Source organism: Marmota flaviventris, chromosome 9 (assembly GCF_047511675.1).
Source record: "Marmota flaviventris isolate mMarFla1 chromosome 9, mMarFla1.hap1, whole genome shotgun sequence".
NCBI classification, from domain to species: Eukaryota; Metazoa; Chordata; class Mammalia; order Rodentia; family Sciuridae; genus Marmota; species Marmota flaviventris.
Genome location: NC_092506.1, coordinates 53,663,479 through 53,688,365, shown reverse-complemented (window position 1 = coordinate 53,688,365; position 24,887 = coordinate 53,663,479). Strand labels below are relative to the sequence as shown.

At 36.3% G+C, this 24,887-nt stretch overlaps 1 protein-coding gene across 2 annotated transcripts in view; it reads right to left on the bottom strand.

Moving 5' to 3' along the window:
- Nucleotides 1-24,887, bottom strand: part of Dennd5a (DENN domain containing 5A) — an 86,298-nt gene that overhangs the window by 43,226 nt on the left and 18,185 nt on the right. For both annotated transcript variants that reach the window (XM_027942433.3, XM_027942432.2), the window contains exons 2-4: nt 13,121-13,192; nt 12,254-12,363; nt 9,172-9,829 (exon numbers count right to left, since the gene is read on the bottom strand). In XM_027942433.3, coding sequence (XP_027798234.1) covers nt 9,172-9,829; nt 12,254-12,363; nt 13,121-13,192 — 840 coding nt within the window. The remainder of the gene's footprint in view (nt 1-9,171; nt 9,830-12,253; nt 12,364-13,120; nt 13,193-24,887) is intronic.

Below are 24,887 nucleotides of genomic sequence, written 5' to 3'. Positions count from 1 at the left end.
GGTGAGCCATCTGGCAAATTATCAAATACATATAGAGGGCTGTGGGAACCTCCCAAATGTATAGTCTACAGGTCAAAAGTACAGATGGTCCTGACTTGCCACTGGTGGGGGTAGTCTTGTAAGACTGGGCCTTTATGTATGGGGTCTGTGATAACTTCAAGCAGTATCAGAATTTAATTAAACTGTTATGTCTAAAAAGTTGGAGAATTGATTGGTATGAGGAAAACCCTCTTACATTTGGTATCAATAGTATTTTGAGTAGAAACATACCAAATAAGTAATTCAAATAAATAGGAATCAATGACTTAAAATTCTTTATTTAAAACATTTTTGAGGGGATGGGGATATAGCTCAGTTGATAGAGTACTTGCCTTGCATGCACAAGGCCCTGGGTTCAATCCCCAGCACCACCAAAAAACAAAACATTTTAAGTTGGGCCCAGCAGCACACACCTATAATATCAGCTACTCAGAAGGCTGAAGCAGGAGGATACAAGACCAGCTTGGGCAGTTTAGAGAAACTGTCTCAAAACAAAATTAAAATGGGTAAGTCAGTGGTAGAGCACTTGCATATGCATGTGCATGTGCAAGACCTGAGTTCATCCCCAGTACCACCAAAAAAGGAGGGGAAAAAAGACAAATATGTTTTGAGTACACTGCAGGAAACTACCTATATGCTTCTTTGGGGAAACTAAAGCAATTGACAGATCAGTGATATAGCCAATCAATGAGTAAAACTGAGCTCAGAGATCCTAGTACTGTGTGTCTATAGTCCCAGCCAAGGATGCTGATGCAGTAAGATTACTTGAGTCCATGAACAAAAAAGTGAAACCAATTTCAAAAAAGATAATGAGCTAAGGTAGAGAACTTGTGGGAGGCCCTGAATTCAATCCCCAGTACCACAAAAATCTATTTAGTGAGAAGGACTGCTCCCCAATAATCTATCTACCCAAGAGCAAACATCTTAAGAATCTTAAATATAACAATTTATTTTAAAATTCAAAATTAAGGGGCTACGGTTGTGGCTCAATGGTAATTCAAATAAATAGGAATCAGTGACATGCCTTGCATGTGTGAGGCATTGGGTTCAATTCTCAGCACCAAATATGAATAAGTGAATAAAATAAAGATCCACCAATGTCTAAAAAATTACTTTTAAAAATTCAAAATTAAGATATTTCAAAAGATGTCTTCTTTGATATAAAGAGAGCAACTAAGAACAGAACAGGGAGGAAGAGCATGAGGAAAAGATTAACATTAAACAGAGACGAGTGGGGGGAGAGAAAGGGAGAGAGAAGGGAAATCATATGGAAATGGTAGGAGACCCTCAATGTTACACAAAATTACATATAAGAGGTTGTGAGGGGAAAGGGGGGGGGGGGAAACAAGGGAGAGAATTGAACAACAGCAGATGAGGTAGAGAGGGAAGATGGGAGGGGACGGGAGGGGGAATAATAGGGGATAGGAAAGGTAGCAGAATACAACAGTCACTAATATGCCATTATGTAAAAATGTGAGTGTGTAACTGATGTGATTCTGCAATTTGTATTTGGGGTAAAAATGGGAGTTCATAACCCACTTGAGTCAAATGTATGAAAGATGATATATCATGAGCTTTGTAATGTCTTGAACAACCAATAAAAAAATAAATAAATACAGAAAGATGCACATATCAAAAAAAAAAGATATTTCAAAAGAATGCAAAGGCATGGGAGAAAACCTTCAACTGATATTTAAATCCACTTCCACTATACCTTATACACTGAGTCTTGAACACATATCCTAAATAAACATCCCACAGAATAATTCCCTTCTTTCAGTGTACATATGCACAATTTCTAGATTAAAAAACAAAAAGTCATTTTAATTACAAAAAGCTTCTTCCTTCCCTCACCAAGTCGGTAAAACAGGTAATAGTGCTTTAAGTGGCTGGCATTCCTAACATTTCTGCTTAGGGACAGTAACTTCTCACAGTGTACCAACAGAGTACGGCAGTTCCTGAAATGCCATTGTTGTGAGACTTTCTGGACACTGGATATTCTACTCAGTACAGAAGTGCAGGATCTGAGAACATCTACTCCATAACCACAAATCAGGGAAGACTAGAATTTAAAGAGAAGGGCTTTTCTCTGTTCCATAAAAGCAAGTTTAATAGTATAGAAATCTTGTTCTAGTTTTCCTCCTACCCTTCAGGATGACTGTTATCTAGTATTTGAAACTCAGACCACTTGTTTCTGGTAGGGTGGATAATTTTATTTGCTTCAGACTGAAATCTCTGAAGATGCTCTTTGAAATTCTTGTGATGCATTTGGCTGTGGCAATCTCAGAAATAAAATTCTTTTGGGAGTAAAAGATAATACTCCCTCCCTTTCAAGGCTAACCTCATTCCCTTCATGTAAAGTTTGGTTTAACAGATTATAAGAAATTTCAAATTTTCTGGCCTTTTTGGTCTAGTTGTGGGTTTTTTTCCTCTACATTTTTTTTTTTTAGCAACATCCCGCCTTCAAGGATAGCTTAATAAATAATGCCTCAGGGATCCAGAAATCTGTGGCATCCACACTAGGAAGCTGAGACTACCAAGAGTTATAAACAAAAGCCTATTTCTTTTCTTTTCTTTTTTTTTTTTTTTTTGGTACTGAGAATTGAACACAGGGTCACTCAACCATTGAGTCACAGTCCTATTTTGTATTTTATTTAGACACAGGGTCTCACCTAGTTGCTTAGCACCTCGCTGTTGCTGAGACTGGCTTTGAACCTGTGATCCTCCTGCCTCAGGCCCCCAAGCCACTGGGATTACAGGCTTGCACCACTGTGCCCGATGCAAAAGCCTATTTCTGTATACCAGTCGAAACAATAAAATCCGCACGTTCTTTGCCATTGCCCTTCTCTGTGCCCCCAGTTCAATAAGGTGAAACCAATAAGCAGCTCAAGGTCAGCTTCATCCAAAGGGTTTCAGCCAATCAAAATCCACTATAGACACGAGCTCCAGGTAACTGTCTGGATTCTCTCACAGGTCCCGTCTCATCATGTTGTAATAAGCAATTACTTTTTAATAAAAGGTGATAACGCAAAGTATATTGGGATCACAACCACCATTATAGTGGTAAGAAAGGAAGAATCAGCACATTTTTGTGACTTGTGTGTATGCAGAGAATGACATAAGACTTAGGATCACTCTACAAATAAGCCTCCTTAGCAAACTACAGGGCAACTCCTGCATATTACTAACTGAATCATAAACTGCCCCTACATACAGACACTTCCATTAAAATTATACAAACCAGGGACTGGGATTGTGGCTCAGTAGTAGAGCACTTGCCTAGCATGTGTGAGACATTGGGTTCAATCCTCAGAACCACTTGTAAATACATAAATAAATTAATTAAATAAACGTCCATTGACAACTTAAATTTTTTTTTACATTGTACAAAATGTTTCACACAATACTCTGCTCTCAGAAAACAACCTAATCTGTATATACTGACATCTCCATGACACAGTTAAATGCAAGAAGCAAGGTACAAAACAATTAATACGCTCCCATTTGCATTGTTTTTAGGAAGTGTAAATGTTGTGTGCGCGTGACTATCTGGAAGGAAACAAGAAACTGTAGCAACCTCTAGGAGGGAGAACCTGAGGGCAGAGGTAAAAGTTTCATACTTCACTTTACACCCTTCTGCAAAGCTTTAAATTTCTACCATATAACTGAAATACTTTCTTATTTCAAGTTTCATCTTAATATACCAAACATATATCATAATATAAATGTATAATTTAAAGAGTGTTAACACTAATCCATGTATACTCAACACCTAACAAAAAGTAATGTCTTGTTTAAAAATATTGGGGAAGAGAGAATTTTAAAAATTCATAGATTTCTTCTCAAGGGTAGGATTCTAGGCAGAAGAAAATACAAAGCAACTTTCTCTGCATTCTTTATCCACATATTATTTATTTTTAAAAAAACTATTTTCTTTGATAGAGATTCTTGAGAAACATATCCATTTTTAGCACCACAGGAGGAAGGGAAATAGATTTCATTTTATTCTATTTGGAACTGATTTGGATTTGTGTCTTGAATTCACACTGTAATTTAAAAAACTAGTTTAGGTATTAAAATACAATAGATACCTTACTAACTTCCACTTACCCAACTCACTATATTAATTGATTTTCCCCATTCTCTCAGTAAAGCTTACATTGCTCCCACTCAAATTGCTTAACAAGAGTGGGCTCATTTGTTTCCAAACATGCTATGTAAACTTCTTTCTGTATTACAAAATGTAAGCAATTATCAGGTAAATAAATAGTAAAATATGAAGGCAAAAATAAAGGCCAGGTGCACTGGTGCATGCCTGGAATCCCAATGACTCAGGAGGCTGAAGCAGGAAGGTCACAAATTCAAGCCCAGTCTCAGCAATACAGTAAGACCCTGTTCTCAAAAAAAGAAGGGGTGGGGGTTGTACAAGAGGAGGGAAAGTAGTGGAGATGGAAATGGAATGAATTATATTCTATGTATGTATATTTATATTAAAATGAATCCTACTATTATGTATAACTGTAATGCACTACAAAATACATTTTAAAATAGAATTTTTTTAAAAATGTGGCTTAATGGTAAAGCACCCCTGGTGCCAAAAAATAAGAGAAAGAAAGAATGTTAGTTCTTTAATGTTTAGTTTTTATTCATATTTTAGTTCTTAAAATATGTTTAGTTCTCTAAACATAAAATTCTTTCAAAAGACTGAGTAATGCAAAGTCGTTAAAAAATATTGTAATTAAATAGGCATACCAAAAGGGAAGTAAGCAAAAACAACTAAGGGAAACTACAAAAACATAGAGGTAGTCTGGTTAAGTTGCATTCCACTTAAAAGCAAATTTATAAAAGTAATTAGAGGGCTGTGCTGTAGCTCAGTGGCAGATTGCTTACCTAGCATGTGTGAGGCACTGGGTTCAATCCTTAGCACCACATAAATACAAACAAATAAAATAAAGGTATTGTCCATTTAAAAAAAATTTAAAATGTAATTAGAAAACCTAGATAACACAGTATGAGTGTGGTTTATATAAGAAAGCAAGGCAGACATCTAATTTGTGGACCCTAATCAAGGGAAATGCCTAGACTCATCATCAAAAGATTGGTGACTATGCAGTTATATGTTTTAAGTTAAAATGTTTAATAAATGTAAATATCACTTTTAGGGTTCCCAGACTCACTGACTTTTTCAATTGTCCTATGAACAACCCCACTAAGCCATATCAGGTACAGAGATTTTGTTCTATATATTACTTTAAAACAACCACTAAGGTCAGGGTTGTAGCTCTGTGGTTGAATACATGCATGAGGGTCTAGGTTCCATCCCCAGCACCACAAAAATAAAACAACCACTAAAAAATAATACTATTAAAAATTTTTCCATATGGACCAAAATAAAATATAAAATAGCTTGCACAAACAAAACACTGCTCAAATCTGTCAGTTAAGTCACTGAAAGGATTACACAGGTAGAATCTTGCAATTTAGCCTGGATTCCTTTTCCCTGAGTAACACTTCTATTCAAAAGGCAATACATGAAGCAGGCAACATTAACTGCAGTGGTAAGGTACATTTTGAACCAGAGGTTTTCATCTACAAAAGGATGATAACTTTGTGGACTGGGGTTGTGGCTCAGCGGTAGACCGCTTATTAGACTACCATCATATATGCAGTCTGCCACTGACCAAAACATCATTATGTGGCATAAGACTCTATTTTAAACCAGAAGTTGCAAAGTAAAGCCTCAGGAACCACAGTTACCTACAGATGTTTTTTGTTTGACCCGCAGTATTTAGCAAGAACACTGCTGTCAACATTTAAAATTCACAGACTTCATGGGGCTGAGGTTATGGCTCAGCGGTAGAGTGCTCACCTCACATGTGCAAGGCCCTGGGTTCGATCCTGAGCACCACATAAAAATAAATGAATAAAACAAAGTTAAGTTACAGATCTCACAATCTGATCATTTTAAAAAAAATCACAGACTTCATGTTAAAAAAAAAGTCTAGGTCCTTGTGAAAAACTGAAAAATTTAAGTAACATAAGGCCAGCATCCCCACAAGGAATGAACTGGAGGTTGTAGCTGTTCATTCTGGATAGGGTATGTGCTCTTTGATTCAACATCACCTCCACTACATCACCTTCGAACCAGATCCAAAACCCCAATCATTTCATATCACTTCATGGCTACCTCCTCAGTTCTGGCCAGCATCATCTCTCATCTGGATTACTATAATGGCCGTCTAACTAGATTCTTGGCTTTCCTCCATTCCCTCTTTGGGGATATACTCTTAAGATAGTGGCTAAAATATCCTGTTAAAAGTTATTCATTTATTCAGAAGGCATTTATTGAGCACTCTTATATACCAGTCACTATTTTAATGCTTAGAATACATCGGTGAGCAAAAGGTAAACCTTGCCATTGTGAAAGTTAAATGTCATTCCATTGCCCCCTGGATCAAATTTCTGGAACAATCTGAGCATCAAAATAAGTATTACCTACTAAACAAAATAAAAATCTATGATTCCATACAATAATAAACAAATAAGGGAGAATCGAATATTCTTCCCCGTAGTAGAATGTGATTTACTAAATATAAATGAAATTAGAAAAACCATTATTTTTCAATCATCATAGAAATAATTGATTCAGACCAGAATGATTAATAAAACTCTTAGATAAACATCAATGTTCATAGCAGCTCAATTCACAATAGCTAAGCTATGGGAACCAACCTATGTGCCCTTCACAGATGAATGGATAAAGAAAATGTGATATATATATACACACACAATGGAATATTACTCCGCCATAAAGAAGAATGTAATTATGGCATTTGCAGGTAAATAGATGGATCTGGAGACCATCATGCTGAGTGAAATAAGCCCATCCCCAAAAACCAAAGGCTGAATGTTCTCTCTGATATGTGGATGCTAACACACAATGCAGGGGAGGTAGAAGTTCATTGGAATGAGGGGAAAGGAGGAAGATGGGAATGGGAAAAACAGTAGAATGAATCAGATATAACTTTCATATGTTCATATATGCATATACAACCAGTGTAACTCCATATCATGTACAACCACCAGAATGGGAAGTTATACTCCATGTATGTATAATATGTCAATGGGCTGGGGTTGTAGCTCAGTGGTAGAGCAATTGTCTAGCATGTATGAGGCACTGGGCTTGATTCTCAGCACCACATACACATAAATAAAACAAAAGTCCATCAACAATTAAAAAATAAATACATTAAAAATATATATTCTATTGTCATGTGTAACTAAAAAGAATAAAATTTTTTAAAAAACTATTAGGCAAAATTTGAAGAGGAGTTGTAAATAATTTTTTTGTTTCCTATATTTCTATAAATTACTTTTTAATTATAAAAAGAAAATAATTTTCCAGTTAAGAAATGCAGTAGACACAATCTTAACCAAGTAATGTGATCAAATTAACATCACACAAAATATGACAATACATGCCTCCTAAAATGGTAAAAAATCAACATTATGTGCCTCCTGATAAGAGGCACTAAGAAAAACCCAATATTGCTTCTGTGATATTCCACCCCAAAATTACTAGAATCTAATCATGAGGGACTAATTAACACAAAATGAGGAACATCCTACAAAATAACATATCTGCACTCTTCAAAAATGTTAATGTTATGAAAGCAAGTAAAAGCTGAGAAAATGACAATTAAAACCAATGCATGTAGTAACTAGATTCTGGATCAGAAATGAAAAAAATAATCATAACAGATATTACTGGACAATAGTGAAACCTGAATATGGTATCAATGTTAATTTCCTAAATTTAATAATTATATAAGAGAATGTCCTCATTTTTAGGAAATAAAAGTTTGAGCATTCAGAAACCAAGAGATATGGTGTCTGTAATAATTCTCAATGGTTCAGTTCTATTCACATACATACAGAGTTCTCAGAGTACTAAAGCAAATATAGAAAAATATTAACAACTGGTGAATTTGTGAGTGGGTATACAAGAGTTCTTCGAACATTCTTTGCAACTCTTCCATAAGTTGAAAATTATTTCTAAATAAAGAGCAAAAAAAATTATATCCTCTGATGGCTACACATCTCAAAGTAAAAGCCAAAGTCCTTACAATAGCCTACAAAATCCTATACAATCAGGCCTCCATCTCCTGCTACTCTCCTTCTCATTTACTCCACTTGATCCACTCTACTTTCCTCTTTGTTCTTTGAAGTACATTCTTGTCTTAGATCACTTATCCTGTGCCTTTTTAAATACTTTTCTATAGACATTAACAGGTAACTCAGAGAGGCCTAATCTAATCACCCCATTAAAAACTGGAATTTCTCTTCTCAAATACTATCCCTTTCCTGGTTTATTTTTCCTCAGAGTTTATTAACCACCATTTTGTATAATGTATTTACTGACTTAATCACCACTCTTTTTCCCACTAAAATATAATTTCCACTACAGAAAGAATTTTTATCTGCTTTGTCCACCCCGTATCTCTGGTCCTTGAAACAATACCTGCCATATAGTATGCTCTCAGTAAATATCCTGAATGAATAAATTTTATATTATTTGTGTGGCTTATTAAATAAGCATCTGTTTCCTTCTTTCAACTTACTATTTTTCCCAAATCTGCTGCTCACATTCAACTGACAATTTATAAAACAAATTCAGTGAAACTAACAATGGAAAAAAGCAAAACCTTATTTTTTCAAATACATTTTCTTCATAATTAAAGGATCACCCTTTGTGAATCCTTGATTTTACTTTCAGGCTGAGGGAGGAGCAAAAATAGCCCTGTAGAATGACAGCATAGAACTGATAAAACATCACTTCTAGTGACCATCACCCCTTGCCCCTCTTTTTAACCTTGGTAAACAAGAATGTTAGGAAGTAGGGTTCCCCTCTGAAACTGGAGTGCTTAGCAAAAGGCAGTGAGGATCACCAATCCAAAATGTTAGCCTCCTCATGTTTCATCAATTTTTCATCCCCTACTTACCTGCAAAAGATTTGGGTTTTACTAACAGCCCGTTAGTCAGTCACACTAACAAAAAATCACTCACTTTTCATGACTATGGAAAGTAGGAAGGCCCTATGCAGGCAAAAAGCTCTAGTAAGCACTGACTTACGCTGTGAATAGAGCAGGATTTGAAACTCCAGAAGGGCACAAGTAAAGAGCTGGAACACATTCTCCACCCCAAGCAGTTCAAAGACCTCTTTGACAGGAAAGTCAAATAGGGGAAGCTCATTGGTACTTGGTCTCTGGCAGATTATTGGCCCATAGACCCCTGAAAACTTCAAGGACCGGCCAGGAGGTGGGAGTGGCACCTCATAGAGTACGTTGTATATGTAGCTCTCAAGGGGCAGAGGAGGGGGCTGAGGTGAAGTGACTGCCTGATGAAGTTGCTCCAGCACACGCCGACATGCCTTCATGAAGGACATGGGTGTGATGAGGCAGATACACTTAGAGACATAGAGAGTGTCCCGGCTAATGTCATAGGAGTTGAAGCGCTGAAGTTTGGTCCCAGGAGTGCCTTCACTATCTTCCATGCCACTCTGGTCTCGGCCATCAGCAAGAGGAGCATGTAGGACATCATACTCAGCATTGTGCATATGGTAAAGGGTTTGCATTGCACTGCAGATCTGCTTGCTAGTCACCTCTTCGTAAAATGTAAGGGCAAACCCAAATGTTCGAGAGCCATCCTCTCTTGTGATAATAAAGGCATGGAACTGGGGCTCCCTGGGATCAGCCTGGGTCTTGAATGCCAGCCCTTTAGGCATACATAGCTGCAAAAAACAAGGCAACAAGTAGTAAGAACATTCACAGCTGATCCTCTTCAGAACACATTATCTTCATACCTACCTACCTAGCACCTATTGTGCTGGATATATACCTATCTTCCCTAAAGCTCAAGACATACAAGTAAATAAAATTATAATACAATCATCAGAGATATACCAAAGTATATACAAAGTGCTGGAGGAACACCAAACAGACAACTCAGTCTGAAAACATTAGAAAAAGCTCAGAAATGAGGTTATACTAAAATTCATCTTAGAGACAATAGAAATAAAGGCATTTCAAGGAGAGAAAGAAAATACACAAAGTTACAGAAGTAAAAGAGTGCTTGGCCTGGCACAATGGTACATGCTTGTAATCCTACATCTCAGGAGGCTGAGTCAGGAGGATCATAAGTTTGAGGCTAGTTTCAGCAACTTAGCAAGACCCTCAACAATGTAGCAAGATTCTATCTCAAAATTTAAAAAAAAAAAATTAAAAGTACTGGGGATATAGCTCAGTGACAAAGTGCCTCCAGGTTCAATACCTTGGACAATTTAGGAAACAATAGGTAAATAAGCACGAAAATTATAATACATAATAAAGGGGTTGGGGTTGTGGCTCAGGGGTAGAGTGCTTGCCTAGCACACCCAAGGCCCTGGGTTCAATCCTCAGCACCACATAAAAATAAATAAAGGTATTGTGCCCACCTACAACCAAAAAACAAATATTAAAAAAAAAAGATACATAAGAAGGATATTATGCTAGAAATACAAATGAAAACCAGAGCAACTGTATACATAAAAATAAAATAAATTTATAAACAGTTTTAGATTTTACCAGATCATAACATTCTATTATCAATAAAATTATCTTTTCACATCAAAAAACATGCTCATTTCATATAAACCAAGAAGATGACATAATCAGGATAAACCTTTTTCACTTTAACTCAGATGAGTTATATAAAGAAACTTGTATAATTAAACTGACCTGAATCAATCAGTCCTCATTTTCCCATTTTATATAAACCTAGCTATACAAATGAAATACTAATAGCCTGGATTAACAAATATAAGGACCTACATTATGTTGCATACATTAGCTTTGAACTTAGTTTCCTAAAGCTTATGTGTTTCTAGAATATAGCATATAAAAATGAAATAAGCAATGGTCAAAAGCTTTGGACTCTAAGACTCAGTTTCCTCATCTGTGAAATAACAAATTTACTCTGTCTACTTCAGAAAAGTTATTGTATGTATCAAACATGATCATCCTCTAAAAACCATAGAATACTATGAGAAATGTAATAAAGGCAGTATAAAGATGTGGTCAAAAGCAGGGTCTGGAACCTAACTGCAGTACTGCAACTCTTATTAGCTATGTAACCTTTGACATATTACTAATCTCTCTAAATCTTAATTTTTCCTATTTGTAAAATATGTACATTTGTGTTTGTATGGGTGTGTGGGTGTTTATTTAATATTTCTTTGCAAGGGGTATTAGGATTAGATGAGTTAATTTATGTAATGTAAAATGCTCATTAGAATGCCTGGCACAGATAAATATTTAATAAAGGTCAGACTATTCCAAGTAGTATTCTTGCACATGAGATTTAAAATGCTGTTCTATCTAAAATTATGATAAAACCAAGAGGCCCATTTCTGCCATATTACTCAGATATATACAATGCAAAATGAGACAAAAGCCACTTCAAAATTCAATCAAGTCATCTCAATGAAATAAGCAATCAATAGCTTGGTACTCCAAAATAAATTCATTGACTCTATAATACATATTTGTCTGACACAAAAGAAACACTGTGATTTTTTATATATTTGATATATTGATCAAAATGCAGAATCATGATCACTATGCATTACAATCTCTTCTTCAAAAGGTACTGATAAAGCCAGGCACGTGGAGCACACCTGTAATCTCAGTGGCTTGGGAGGCTGAGGCAGGAGGATCACAAATTCAAAGCCAGCCTCAAAATTTAGCAAGGCCCTAAGCAACTCAGTGAGACGCTATCTCTAAATAAAATACAAAAAAGGGCTGGGAATGGGTCTCAGTGATTAAGCACCCCTGACTTTAATCCCCTGTAACAACAACAAAAAAAAGGTACTGATAAGCCAGACAGTGTGATGGAGTATCCTGTAATTCCAGTGATTTGGGAGGCTGAGGCAGGAGGATTACAAATTCAAAGCCAGCCTCAGCAATTTAGCAAGGCTCTAAGCAACTGTCTCAAAATAAAAAGAAAAATGGGCTGGGAATGTGGCTCAGTGGTTAAGCACCCTTGGATTTAATCCCTAGTCACCATCACCACCCCCCACAACAAAAAAGGTATTGATACTTGGTAAAGGCACTGCTACCACAGCAGACTCATAATCCTATGATAAATTATCTTATATTTGTAGCTAACAAATACAAACCATTCCCACTGCATCTTGGTCAAAGGGATTCCATTCTACATTCTCAGGATATCGGGCAAGGACCTTAGACTTGAATGTTCGTCTTAATGGTGTCTGCTCAAAATTTTCTCCTGTAAGAAAAAGAACAAAGCCAATCATTTCTATAAATTCATTTAAATCACAGTTTTATGCCTGTCTGAGCTTGGCAGTCCAGCAAGGTACAGAAATAAAGGCAAGGGGGTTAGTATGCCAACCATCTAAGAATAGGAAAGGCATTAAAGTTATTAGATCAGTAAAGAAGCTGAAAAAGTATAACATGGTTAATAGTGGGCACCACTAGCTGTCTTTGCTTTTCTTTGAAATGAAATTTTTACTACAAAGCCAATAGTCAATTTTCATGGAAAAGAGGGGAGTAAGCACAAGGAATGATAAAGAACTGTATATATTTTTTTCTTTCTCTGAAAGCCACATTAATTTGTTTAAAGCCAACTGAAAACATCATAGAAGCAGAATACTTTAAATTCAGAACAAACTATACATTTCTGTGATCACTAAAAAAGAGACTAAAAGATATAAGAACATCAAAAAAGTAGATTTCAGGGTAAATCTCATTAAGCTATTTGTTTGGAATCATTTGAAATTTCTAAAATTCTCCTTTGTTTCTCCCCTCCCCCTCCTAGCAACAGTAAGAGTATACTGAAATTAAGAATAGTTAAGTAAGGAGGGGAAAAACAAAGAACCCACCACCTAGCGGAATATAAATCTGAAAAATCTACTGGTCAAAAAAAGCACAAGAAGGTTAGAAGGTCACAGGGTACAAAATGCCACTGAAGATGTGTAAAAACCACCAGAAAGCTTTGGGTTTTCTCAATTTTGTTTTGTTTTTACCTTCAGTCGTACTCGAAATGAAAGGGCTGGCACCATCCCTGGCTTTAGAAGCCTGTATGTACTGGCATAATGCTATATGATAAATGAAATAACAGAGTATTACAATAAAGCAGTGTTATTCAAACTTTTTTGACCATGACTCCAGTACAAAACACATTATACATCATGAAGCAATAAACACATACATGTATGTGTATATATAAATTTACCTAAAACAAAAATTTCATAAAACAATACTTACCTTTACCATATGTGATGCCCTCTCATATTTTCTACTCTGTATCATTTTTTTAAATGCTGATTACAGGTTTGAAAAACATTACAATAAGATATAATAAAGAGCTCAACTGATACCAATTAACTTATAATGTCACTGGGATTTTATTTGAAAGAGACCACCCAAAATATTGCTTTTCCTAAGAGGTTGGGGGGTAGTGGACAAATTACATGCACCTAAATAGCTCAAACAAGTAAGTTTAATAATAGTTGTCACAGAAAAACATGAAAAACATGATCAAGGAAAACTGAGGTGAATTCTATACCTATTTTCTGAGTTATCTTGTTATATAAATAACTTAGGTACTGTCATGGATAAAGATGAACCAGACCCAACACTTACCCTCAAGAATCTTACAGTTAGAAAACATTCCTTCTGAAAACAGGAACAATACAGTTTTACCACTCCTATTCAATATATTCCTTGAAACTCTAGCCATAGTAACTAGGCAAGAGAAGGAAATTAAAGGGATACGGAAAAGAAGAGCTCAAAATCTGTTTGCCAGTGATATGATCCTATATTTAGAAGACCCCAAAAACACCACCAGAAAACTTCCAGAACTCATAAATGAATTCAGCAAAGTAGCAGAATACAAAATCAACATCCATAAATTAATCCAGTTCCTAAATCTTCTAAAAACGGCCATTCACAATAACCTCAAAAAAATAAAACACTTGGAAATCAATCTAATATAAAAGGTGAAGGGGGCTGGGGTTGTGGCTCAGTGGTAGAGTGCTCGCCTAGCATGCACGAGGCACTGGGTTCAATCCTCAGCACCACATAAATGTAAAATAAAGATATTGTATCCACCTAAAGCTAAAAAATAAACATTAAAAAAAAAGGTGAAGGACCTCTACAATTAAAACAATAGAACACTAAAGAAATTGAAGACCTTAGAAGATAGAAGGACCTCACATGTTCTTACATAGGCAGAATTAATATTATCAAAATAGCCATACTACCAAAAGCTCCATACAGATTCAATATAATTCCCATTAAAATTCCAAGACATCTTCAAAGAAATTAAAAAAGCAGTCATGAAATGTTTAATGTTTTAAAAAATTAGAAACCACACCTCCAAATGTCCTAATTTGGGCAGGAAACATTTGACTATTTACAGATTAACCTAAATGGGCAAGCTAAGATTTATGCAGTACTAAATGACCACTTCCAGGCTGATGCTGACCCAAATCAGGGCAACATTATTCTCATTTCCTATCATAAGAAGTCTATATTGAATAGATGCAAATTATTTCCTTTTAAACATACACACATATAAGTTTTTAAAAAGTTCTCAAAGCTTTCTGCCTAGCATAGAAGGTCATCAGGAAATTTCACTAACATGTAAAAGTTGCACTTTTATATTACATGCATTACATCTGTGAAAGACAATGACATTTGAAATGGTAAGAGTGAATATGAAAAGGTATATCCCAGTTACCTAAGAAACATCCACATGGTGATCCCTTAACCTTTATGTTGTACTACACAAAGCTATTCCAGAACATAGCTTAAGTGCTCTGATTTGAGCATGTCCCCCAAAAGGTTCATGTTTAGGAATATTAATTCTTCAGTGAGGCAGTGTTGAGGGTTGGGGCCAATTGGGAGGTATTCAAGTCATGAATGGATTAATGCTGCTCCCACAGAAACTATTAGCTATTGCAGAAGTATGGCCCCCTTTTCTCTCTTCTGTTCTTGCCCACTTGCCCTTACACATTCCTTCATGTTGAAGCTACACAAAATCCTCACCAGATGTGGCTACCGAATGTTGGACTTCTTAGTCTCCAGAACCATGAGTCAAAATAAACTTTTTCTTTACAAGGTATCCAGTCTTAGGAATTCTGTTATGGCAACAGACCAAGATGCTTAGATTGAAGCAAAATAATCATCATTTACTAGAAAACTGTTTATGAAACACATCTATTATATCTACATCTTACATTATACATATATATATAAGTATTTCAATTTGGAAGAATTGAAAGACACTTAAGAGGCTTTATATAAAATTTAAAGTGTTTTTAAAAAGAAGCTAAGTCATTCTTATATCTGGCACCTTAGAGGAAAAGGGGAAAATACCTTAAATGTCTGTGAAATTACAACTAAAAAAGTTGATTCTGTCAACAAAATAATTTATACCTAGTTGATAATTCTGTTCTCAGTCATGGCAGAGTAAGTAGCTCCTATCTAATGAACTTTCCTGCAAACAACTATGAACTTTGGAAAAAAATACAAAATACAATTACTTAGAGCTGGGGATTTAGCTCAGTGGGAAGACTTCCCTTGTATGGGTGAAGACCTGAGTAGTCCATAGGACTGCAAAAAATAAAAAAAATACTACTTGAAGAGAGTAGAGAATGAAAAGCAGGCAGATTCTGACAGGGGAAGAGTTTGGTCAACACTTCAAAGAAGGTAATGACCTGGATGGCTTCCAGTCAGACAAGTCCCAGTCTGTGCCATGACAAGTGGCTAAAACTCTGATAAAAACCTATAGTATTACCAAGTTGAAGAACCAGAGGACAAACTTTGGCAAACCTATACAGACAGGACTCCATCAAGCCACTGCTAGAAAATTTAATAGGAAAGACTACTACCTCAGTCAACACTGCCTTCCATTTAAATATTCTACAGGGAACATTTCTATATATTGAAGCAAAGCTCATATTTGGATAATATTTTCTGTTTAATGAGAAATATAACAAGCTGTCAAAATCATGGTATTTTAGATAAGTCTAAGGAACCCAATTCCATGTTCTTTTCCAATTAAATCAGATAGACACACTAAGAGTTCCTACAAGCTATCCAAGCACACAGGCAGAAACTGTTCTTAGAAAAGCCCACTACTTCTCTAACTATGAAGTGGCAGAAACCAAATCTGAGCAATGGACTCTATGCTCTCCTCATTAACAAATTTTAAAATAGCCTAAATTAAGTCTGAGTAACTAGCCTGGAAAGCAGAAGATAGGATTAAGGTCCTATTTGGCTACTAATTATAAGACTACTGTGTCTTTTGAGACTCACCTACAAGACCAAATATGGACTAACTGCTGATTTGTTTTTGGTTTGTTTTGGTTTTTGTTTTTTTTGGTACCAGGGATTGAACCTAGGGTGCTTAACCACTTAGACACATCCCCAGCCCTTTTTATTTTTTATTTTGAGACAATGTCTCACTAAATTGCTTAGGCTGGCTTTGAACTTGTAATCCTCCTGCCTCAGCCTACCAAATCACTAGGATTATAGGCATGTGCCACCACACTCAGCCTAATTGCTGATTTGTAAAGATTTTTACAGCTTGGTCATTCCATGACCATTGGGCCTAGTGCCTGATCCATCAAAGTGAAAGACTACAAACTGAAGGGTCTTATCTCCCTCTGCTATCTCTCTTCTTCTAAAGCCCCACTAAAATTGCATGGGCCAGGGTGGCACAAACCCACAGAAAAGAATGAAGGTGGGGCTGGGGTTGTAGCTCAGTGGTAGAGTGCTTGCACATGTGAGGTATTGGGTTCAATCCTCCGCACCACATAAGAAAAACATATTGTGTCCATTACAACTAAAGAAGAAGAAGGAGAAGAAGAACAACAATTTTTTTTCCTAAAAAGCAGATAGATGGTGATTAGTAACAATGGACTTGAGAAAACTTAGATACACCATAATTACAGGAATTTGTAACATTTATGAAAGTAGGGGTATAGATGGAGCTAAAAACAGAAGAACTGGTTCAAAGATTATTTAAGAATAGGTGTCATCTGATGAATAAATAAAATATAATGCAACCATACAATGGAACATTACTCAACCATAAAAAGGAATAACCTACTATTATAGGCTATGACACAGATGAATCCTGAAAGTTACAAAAAAAAAAAAAAAAAGACCATATAATGTATGATTTCACTTATATAAAATGTCCAGAATAGGCATGTCTATAGAGACAAAAAGTAAATTAGTGGTTGTCAGGAGATGGGGGAAAGGGAAAATTGGGATTAACTCCTAATAGTAATGCAGTTTTATTGGGAAAGATGGAGATGTTCTAAAATTGACAGTAGTGATGGCTGCACAACATACTGAACACACACACACACACACACCACTAAAACGCACACTTCAAAATGGTAAAGGTAGCCAGGCACAGTGGTGCATGCCTATAATCCCAGTGGCTCTGGAGGCTGAGACAGGAGAATTGCAAATTCAAAGCCAGCCTGAGCAATGTCCAAGGTGCTAAGCAACTCAGTGAGACCCTGTCTCTAAATAAAAAACAAAATACAGCTGGAGATGTGACTCAGCGGTAGAGTAACCCAGGGTTCATTCCCCAGCACACACACAAAAAAAGGTAAAGTTATGTTAATTACATTCTCAATTATTTAAAAAACAATCAACTGGACCTCATACCCCAAAACCTCTCCCTCCATGTGGCCTTCTCCATTTCAAAAGAAAACTGAAGCTTATTCTTTACAAAAGATAAATGAAAGAATGGGTACTTATACTTGAGGATTACAATTGTATCAAGCACCAACAGCTGGGAAAACACAGACACAAATGAAAGCCAGGGTATCTCATTCTAAAAACAGGAAGTAAAAGAAATTTTAAATGCTAGAAGTTGAGACCCCCAGTGTTCTAATCCGTGGCTCTCAGAAAGGAGGCAGCTAGGATTATGCCCTCAAGACAGAGATCTGGAAGAGTATTTTCTGTGAATCTGAGCAGCTCAAGAAAAAAGATCCACAGATACTGACAATACCTTAGTGAAGAAACTCTGTAACCAGATTATTCTACAGTCAACTTCTCAGTCACCAATCCCACCTATGAACACAAAGCTTCCAGTCAGCTTCTCCGTGTATTATTATTCTTTTTGGTGCTTTTGTTGTAGTGGTGGTGATGGGCTTGGTGTCTGTTTTTGTTACTGGAGAATGAAACCAGAGATGCTCTACCACTGAGCTACATTGCCAGACCTTTTTTATTTTGAGAGGGTCTCACTAAATTGCTTAGAGCCTTACTAAATTGCTAAGGCTAGCCTTGAACTTGCAATCCTTCTGCCTCAACCTCCCAAATCACTGAGATTATATTTGGGCATCACCATCCCCGGTTTTTTGTTTTATTTGGTGTTTTTCCCCCTCATGTTATCCTTTTTTCCCCTTATTTTTTATTTTATTATTTATTTATTTGGGTACAGGGGACTGAACCCAAAGGCACTTAACCAATAAGCTACATCCCCAGCAACCCCCACACCCCCACTTTTTTTTTTTTTTTTTGAGACAGGGTCTTGCTAACCTGCTCAGGGCCTCAGCTGGTGTGAATTTGTAATTCTCCTGCCTCACCTCCCCTGCAGCTGGGATTATAGGCATGCACCACCACGCCTGGCCAATATTCTTAAATGTAAACAGAAAGCCAGAAATTTTGAGACATTGGGAAAAAGACACTAAGATTAAAAAAAAAAAAAAATTAAAAAGTAAAGACATCCGTTGCTGGGCTGGGGATATAGCTCAGTTGGTAGGGTGCTTGCCTCAAATGCACAAAGCCCTGGTTCAATTCCCAGCACCCCCCCCCCCCCCGCCCACACACACACACACAAATAAATCAAGCATTGTGTCCATCTACAACTACATAAAAATTAAAATATGTCCCTTGCTAAATTAAATTATACAGGAAAAAATATTTTTTAAATACTATCTTAGGGACCAGAAACAACATCAGCCTGGTAATAATGAGCACACATCTTAGTCTCTAATATCATTCTCCAATAAAAAAAAAAAAAAACATCCCTTTGCAAAAATGGCTGCTTCTACAACTGGAACAGGAAACATACAAAACAAGCCTGGAGCATTTTATAGTGCCAAAAAGTAAGGAAATACTAAAAAAACAAACACAATAACTTGGGTACTTTGATGAAATCAACTGAAAGACCTCACAATGGCCAAAGTTAGAACAACTGAACAACAAAATAAAGTTGTTGAATTACAACTGAAAGTATAAAATAAATATCCACGAGCCTGTACCAAAACAAATATTAGATCAAAATAAAGGAAGACAGACAAATCTCTCATGCAAAAGAATTCCAGGGGCCGGGGTTGTGGCTCAGCATGCATGAGGCACTGGGTTTGATTCCGGGCACCACATAAAAATAAACAAATAAAAATAAAGATATTGTATCCATCTACGATTAAAAATAAAATTCCAAATAATTTATGTAAACACTCTGCTCCAAGGAGGTGGAATATAACTTTCTAATCTTTAAATCTTATCTGTACACAGTGACCTTCCAAAGAGTACATCATGGAAAGAAGGAACAAAGAGTTAATTTTATACTGAAGAAAAATCAAACATTACCAGATTATCAAGATTAACATCAACACTGATAAGTTGTGTCAACTATGTATCTTTGATGTGGTAGGAATAGAACTTTATGAGATCTTCTGCCTCCGCAAAATAATAAACCCAATCTAATCATGATTAAAAACTCATACAACATGTCAACTGAGGGATACTCTACAAAATATCTAATCAAAACTCTTCAAAAACTGCCAGAGTTGCCAGGCTTGGTGGCACAGGCTTATAATTCCAGCAACTCAGGAGGCTGAGGAAGGAGGATCACAAGTTCAAGAGGAGCCTCAGCAACTTAACCCTAAGCAATTTAGCAAGACCCTGTCTCAAAATAAAAAATAAAAAGGGCTAACATTGTAACTCAGTGGTGGAGTGCCCCTTGGTTAAATCCCCAGTACCAGAAAGGAAAAAATTAAAATTGACAAAGTCATCAAAAACAAAGTAAGTCTGAAAACCTGTCAGTCAAGAAGAGACTAAGGAGGCATGACAACTAAATGTAATATATACACTGAATGGGACCCTGGAACAGAAAAAAAATATTAGGCAAAAAACTTACAAACTCTGAGTACAAAATTTTGTTGTTGTTAATAATAATAATAATAATAATAATAATAATAATAATAGGTTCATTGATTGTAATAAATGTACCATACTAATGTAAGATGCAAATATTAGGGGAAACCAAGTGTAAGGTATGTACAAACTCTCCTGCATTATCAATTTTTCTATAAGTTTAAATCTATTCCAAAATAAGGTTTATCAAGAATGTTTTAAGGGCTGGGGATGTGGCTCAAGCGGTAGCGCGCTCGCCTGGCATGCCTATGGCCGGGGTTCGATCCTCAGCACCACAAACAAACAAAGATGTTGTGTCCGCCGAAAACTAAAAAAAAATAAATAAATAAATGTTGAAATTCTCTGTCTCTCTCTCTCTCTTAAAAAAAAAAAAAAAGAATGTTTTAAATAATATCCCATTTAACTACAATATCTAGATTAAGTAAATCTATAGAAACAGAAACTAGCTTTGTGGTTGCCTAAAGTGAAAGTGCCTGCTAATGGGTACCAGGTTTCATTATGGAGTGATGAAAATGTGCTAAAATTAGATTATGGCTATGACTGCACAATTCTGTAACTATACTAAAAACTGCTGAATTATACACTTTAAACAAATAAACTTTATGGTATATAAATTATATCTCAATAAAGTTATTTTTAAAAGGTAACAACTAAAGAAATTTGGCATGCTAGTAAAACACAATCTCCCTCTATCAGAGGATGTGTCATTTCCAACAAAATGGTTTTCCCATATACAAAAAAATTATTATCATAAATATCCTCAGAGTCTGGGCATGGTAGTGTATCCATGTAATCCCAGCAACTGGGGAGGCTGAGGCAGGAGGACCACAATTTCAAAGGCACCCTCTGCAACTTAGTGAGGCCCTTAGAAACTTAGCAAGATCCTGTCTAAAATAAAAACCACAAAGGGTTGGGGGTGATTCAGAGGTAAAGCATCTTTGGGTTCAATCCCCAATACCAAAATAATGAGTAAATAAATTATCCTCAAAGATTTTAAAACAATACTATATACTGGTACATGGAACAAGAATAGAATGTTGCTCACTCAACCCACGGTACTGGGGATGAAACTGACAGATGTTTCACCACTGAACTAACCCATAGCCTTTTTTTTTTTTTTCCAAGATAGGTTCTTAATAAATTGCTGAGGGCGACCTCAAGTAGCTGGGATTATAGGTGTGGACCACCATGTAGGATATTTTTAAAGAACATTCAGAAAATAAAAACAGAAAACTTTAAAAATTAAAATGACATTAGAGGGCTAGGAATGTGGCTAAACTCCCCTGGATTCTATCTCTGGTCCTCCCCCCCCCAAAAAAAAAAAAAAAAAAACTTAATAGAAGAGTTGGAAAATAGATTTGAGGAGATATCCTCAGAAATAAGCAAAACAAAATAAAATTGGAGGAAAAGTAAGAAATTGGATTCAAATCCAGGAGTTCTAAAATTCAAATAATAGTATTCTATAAAGAAAGAAGAAGGGGCTGAGGTTGTGGCTCAGTGGTAGAGTGCTTGCCTAGCATGCGTGAGGCACTGGGTTCAATACTCAGCACCAATAAAAATAAAAACAAATAAAATAAAGGTATTGTGTCCATCTACAATTAAAAAAAATAAAATTTGAAGAAAAAAAAACACAAAAATTTTAAAAAGAAATTATCAATAAAACAATTTAACAGAATTTCTTAGAAATGAAAGACACAAATTTCCGAATTCAAAGTGCTCTCTCAAGCTCTAGCACAATAACTGAAAACAGGCTCATAAGGCACATTATGTTGAAATTTCACAATGCCAAGAACAAAGAGGAAATTCCAGACATTTTCAGAAAGAAAAAAACTAATTACAAAGGACAGAGAATCTGAATAGATTGGGCTTCTCAATAGCAACATTGGAAGCTAAAAAACAATGGAGCAATGTCTTCAAAATCCTGTGGGAAAATTACTGCCAACTCTAATTCTATACTCAGTCCAATTATCAATAAAGAATAAAAGAAAAACATTTTCAGATATTTAATCTTTAAAAAAAAAAAATATGCTCTCCATGAATACTTTCTCAGAAAGGATGTGCTTTGCCCAAATTTGAATTAACTAAGAAAGATGTATATATGGAATGAAGATGTATATATGTAGGAAGCTACATCCATCACAAAAGAGTAACAAAGGATAACTCCAAGATAAAGCAAAGGAATGTTCCAAGATTTCAGTGCAATAGACCTGGCAGCCTAAGTCACCAAACAATCCAGATTGATAAGGCTAGGGCAAGCTTGCATCAGATCATGTGTGTGTATGCTCACTGCAGAATGAACCCTGGGCCTCACACATGCTAGGCAAGCACTCTACCACTGAGCCACCAGTGCTTTTGTTTTATATGGAGACAGGATCTCACTAAGTTGCATAGGCTAACCTCAAACTCACAATCCTCCCACCTCAGTTTCCCAAGTAATAGCTAAGATCAGCCATGTGCCACCGTGCCCCCAACTTGCATCATATTTTCAAAGGGACCCATGAAACAATAACTACTTTAAACCACTGCTTTAAGCATCCATTACAGATCTTACACAAGGGAAAACCACAACAGACTCCTTAACAAAAAAAAAAAAAAAAAATCTCAGATGCTACAAATCTCAAAGGAAAAATTATAGAGTAATGATGTAAATTAACAATTTTCCTGACTGGAGATCATCACCTAAAAACAAAAGGAAAGTAAACAGAGTAGTAGTTAAAGCACTCTAGAAGTCTAGTAAATGTAACTCCAGCTGAAGTTTTATACCTTAACACACACAACTTAAGACATTTGAAGAGACAACAATGGTTTTACTTTTTTTACTCCTACCACAAAAATAAGGTGATATATAAGAAAAATCATACAAAAAACATTTAAAGCAGGACAAAAGGTATTAAAAAAAACAGGAGCTGGGCTTGGTGGCACATGTCTGTAATCCCAGCAGCTTGGGAGGATGAGGTCAGCCTCAACAATTTAGTAAGGCCCTAAGCATCTTATTGAGACCTTGTCTCAAAATATAAAAAAGGCTGGGGATGTGCTTGGTGGCTAAGTGCCCCTGGGTTCAATCCCTAGTTGTCCCCACAAAGAAGAAGAAAGAAATAGAGATAATTGTCATAGGAGTAGGAAGATGTGATATCTTTCCTCCTCCACCATAAGGGTCATAGCTGACACTAACAAAAGACAAGTTAATAAGAAAAAGCATAACAACTTTATCATATTTTATGTGACATGGGAGCTTTCAGAAATGAACATCAAAAGGCCCAGGGAAAACAATCTATTTCTATGCTTAGGTTCAATAAAGAATAGAAAGTCGTGCAAAAATGTGATTGAATAAAAAGGTATGTAATCTAGTTGGGTGCAGTAGTGCAGTAGTGTACTCCTGTAAACCCAGCAGGATCCTACCTGAAACAGGAGGATCACAAGTTCAAGGCCGGCCTCAGCAATTTAGTGAAACCCTAAGTAACTTAGTGAGACCCTGTCTCAAGATAAAAGGAAGGGAGCTGGGGTTGTAGCTTAAGGAGAAAGTAAGTCCAAAACACTCCCTGTGGATAAGAACAACACAAGTTACCCTGAAGGAAGGAACTTTGGGCACCTTTACACAGACTAGATTCCAGAATTCAGGGAGATGTGATAATTAGAACTGGCCAGCAGCCTTGGATTTTTAGCATGGCAAACCTCCCTTCCATGGGTAGGATCATGTGCAATGTAAACTTGAAAATCTGATGCAATCTTGTTGTCAGTCAAAAGTCAAGTGGGCCATTTACAGTGGCATATGCCTGAAATCCCAGAGGTTCAGAGGCTGAGGCAGGAGGATTGTAAATTCAAAGCCAGCCTCAGCAATTTAGCAAGGCTCTAAGCAACTTAGAGAGACCCAAAATAAAAAATAAAAAAGGGCTGGGGATGTGGCTCAGTGGTTAAGAACCCCTGAGTTTGATCCTTGGTCATCGTTCCCCCCACCCCACCTCACCCCGCCAAAAAAGTCAAGAGATGGACCTAGGCAGGACTCTCTGGAAACTTCCCTAAGACCTCTATAAAACTGAAGAGCCAGGGGGGTGCCGCAGTCTGGCTGGGCAGGGGGGTACGTCATCCCTCTCCTCTCTGAGAGGATCCACTCTTTCCCTTGAAAGTGTCCCCTTTTTATCTTTTCCTGTACCTTCTAATAAACTCATACCTGCTGAAATCATTCCAGCATGATTGCAAGAACAGGTAACCAAGGATCACTATAGCTGCCTCACCTCCAGAGCAGGTCCTTGCTCTATAACAATACTGCCTCTGGAAGGTCAGAGTATAAGTGATTGCTGTTTTTTTCTTTATACTTTTCTAAAATTTCCTTTAATGAGCATGTATAGTCATATAATATATGACAAAAAGTACACTAAAACAACATGAATAATTTAATAGTGCATTCCCTTGAACTGATAGACTTTTTCTAAACCTAAAATTTAGAATATCAATATCCATTTATATATTGAAACAATAGTTGATTTAACTATTAAAGTACATAGGGACTCAGAACATCACCCCAAAATATGTCTTGAGACCAGATATGTCACTCCAAAATATAATTGTTAGGCATATTTCTAGCTGGTTACCTGAAGAAACTAC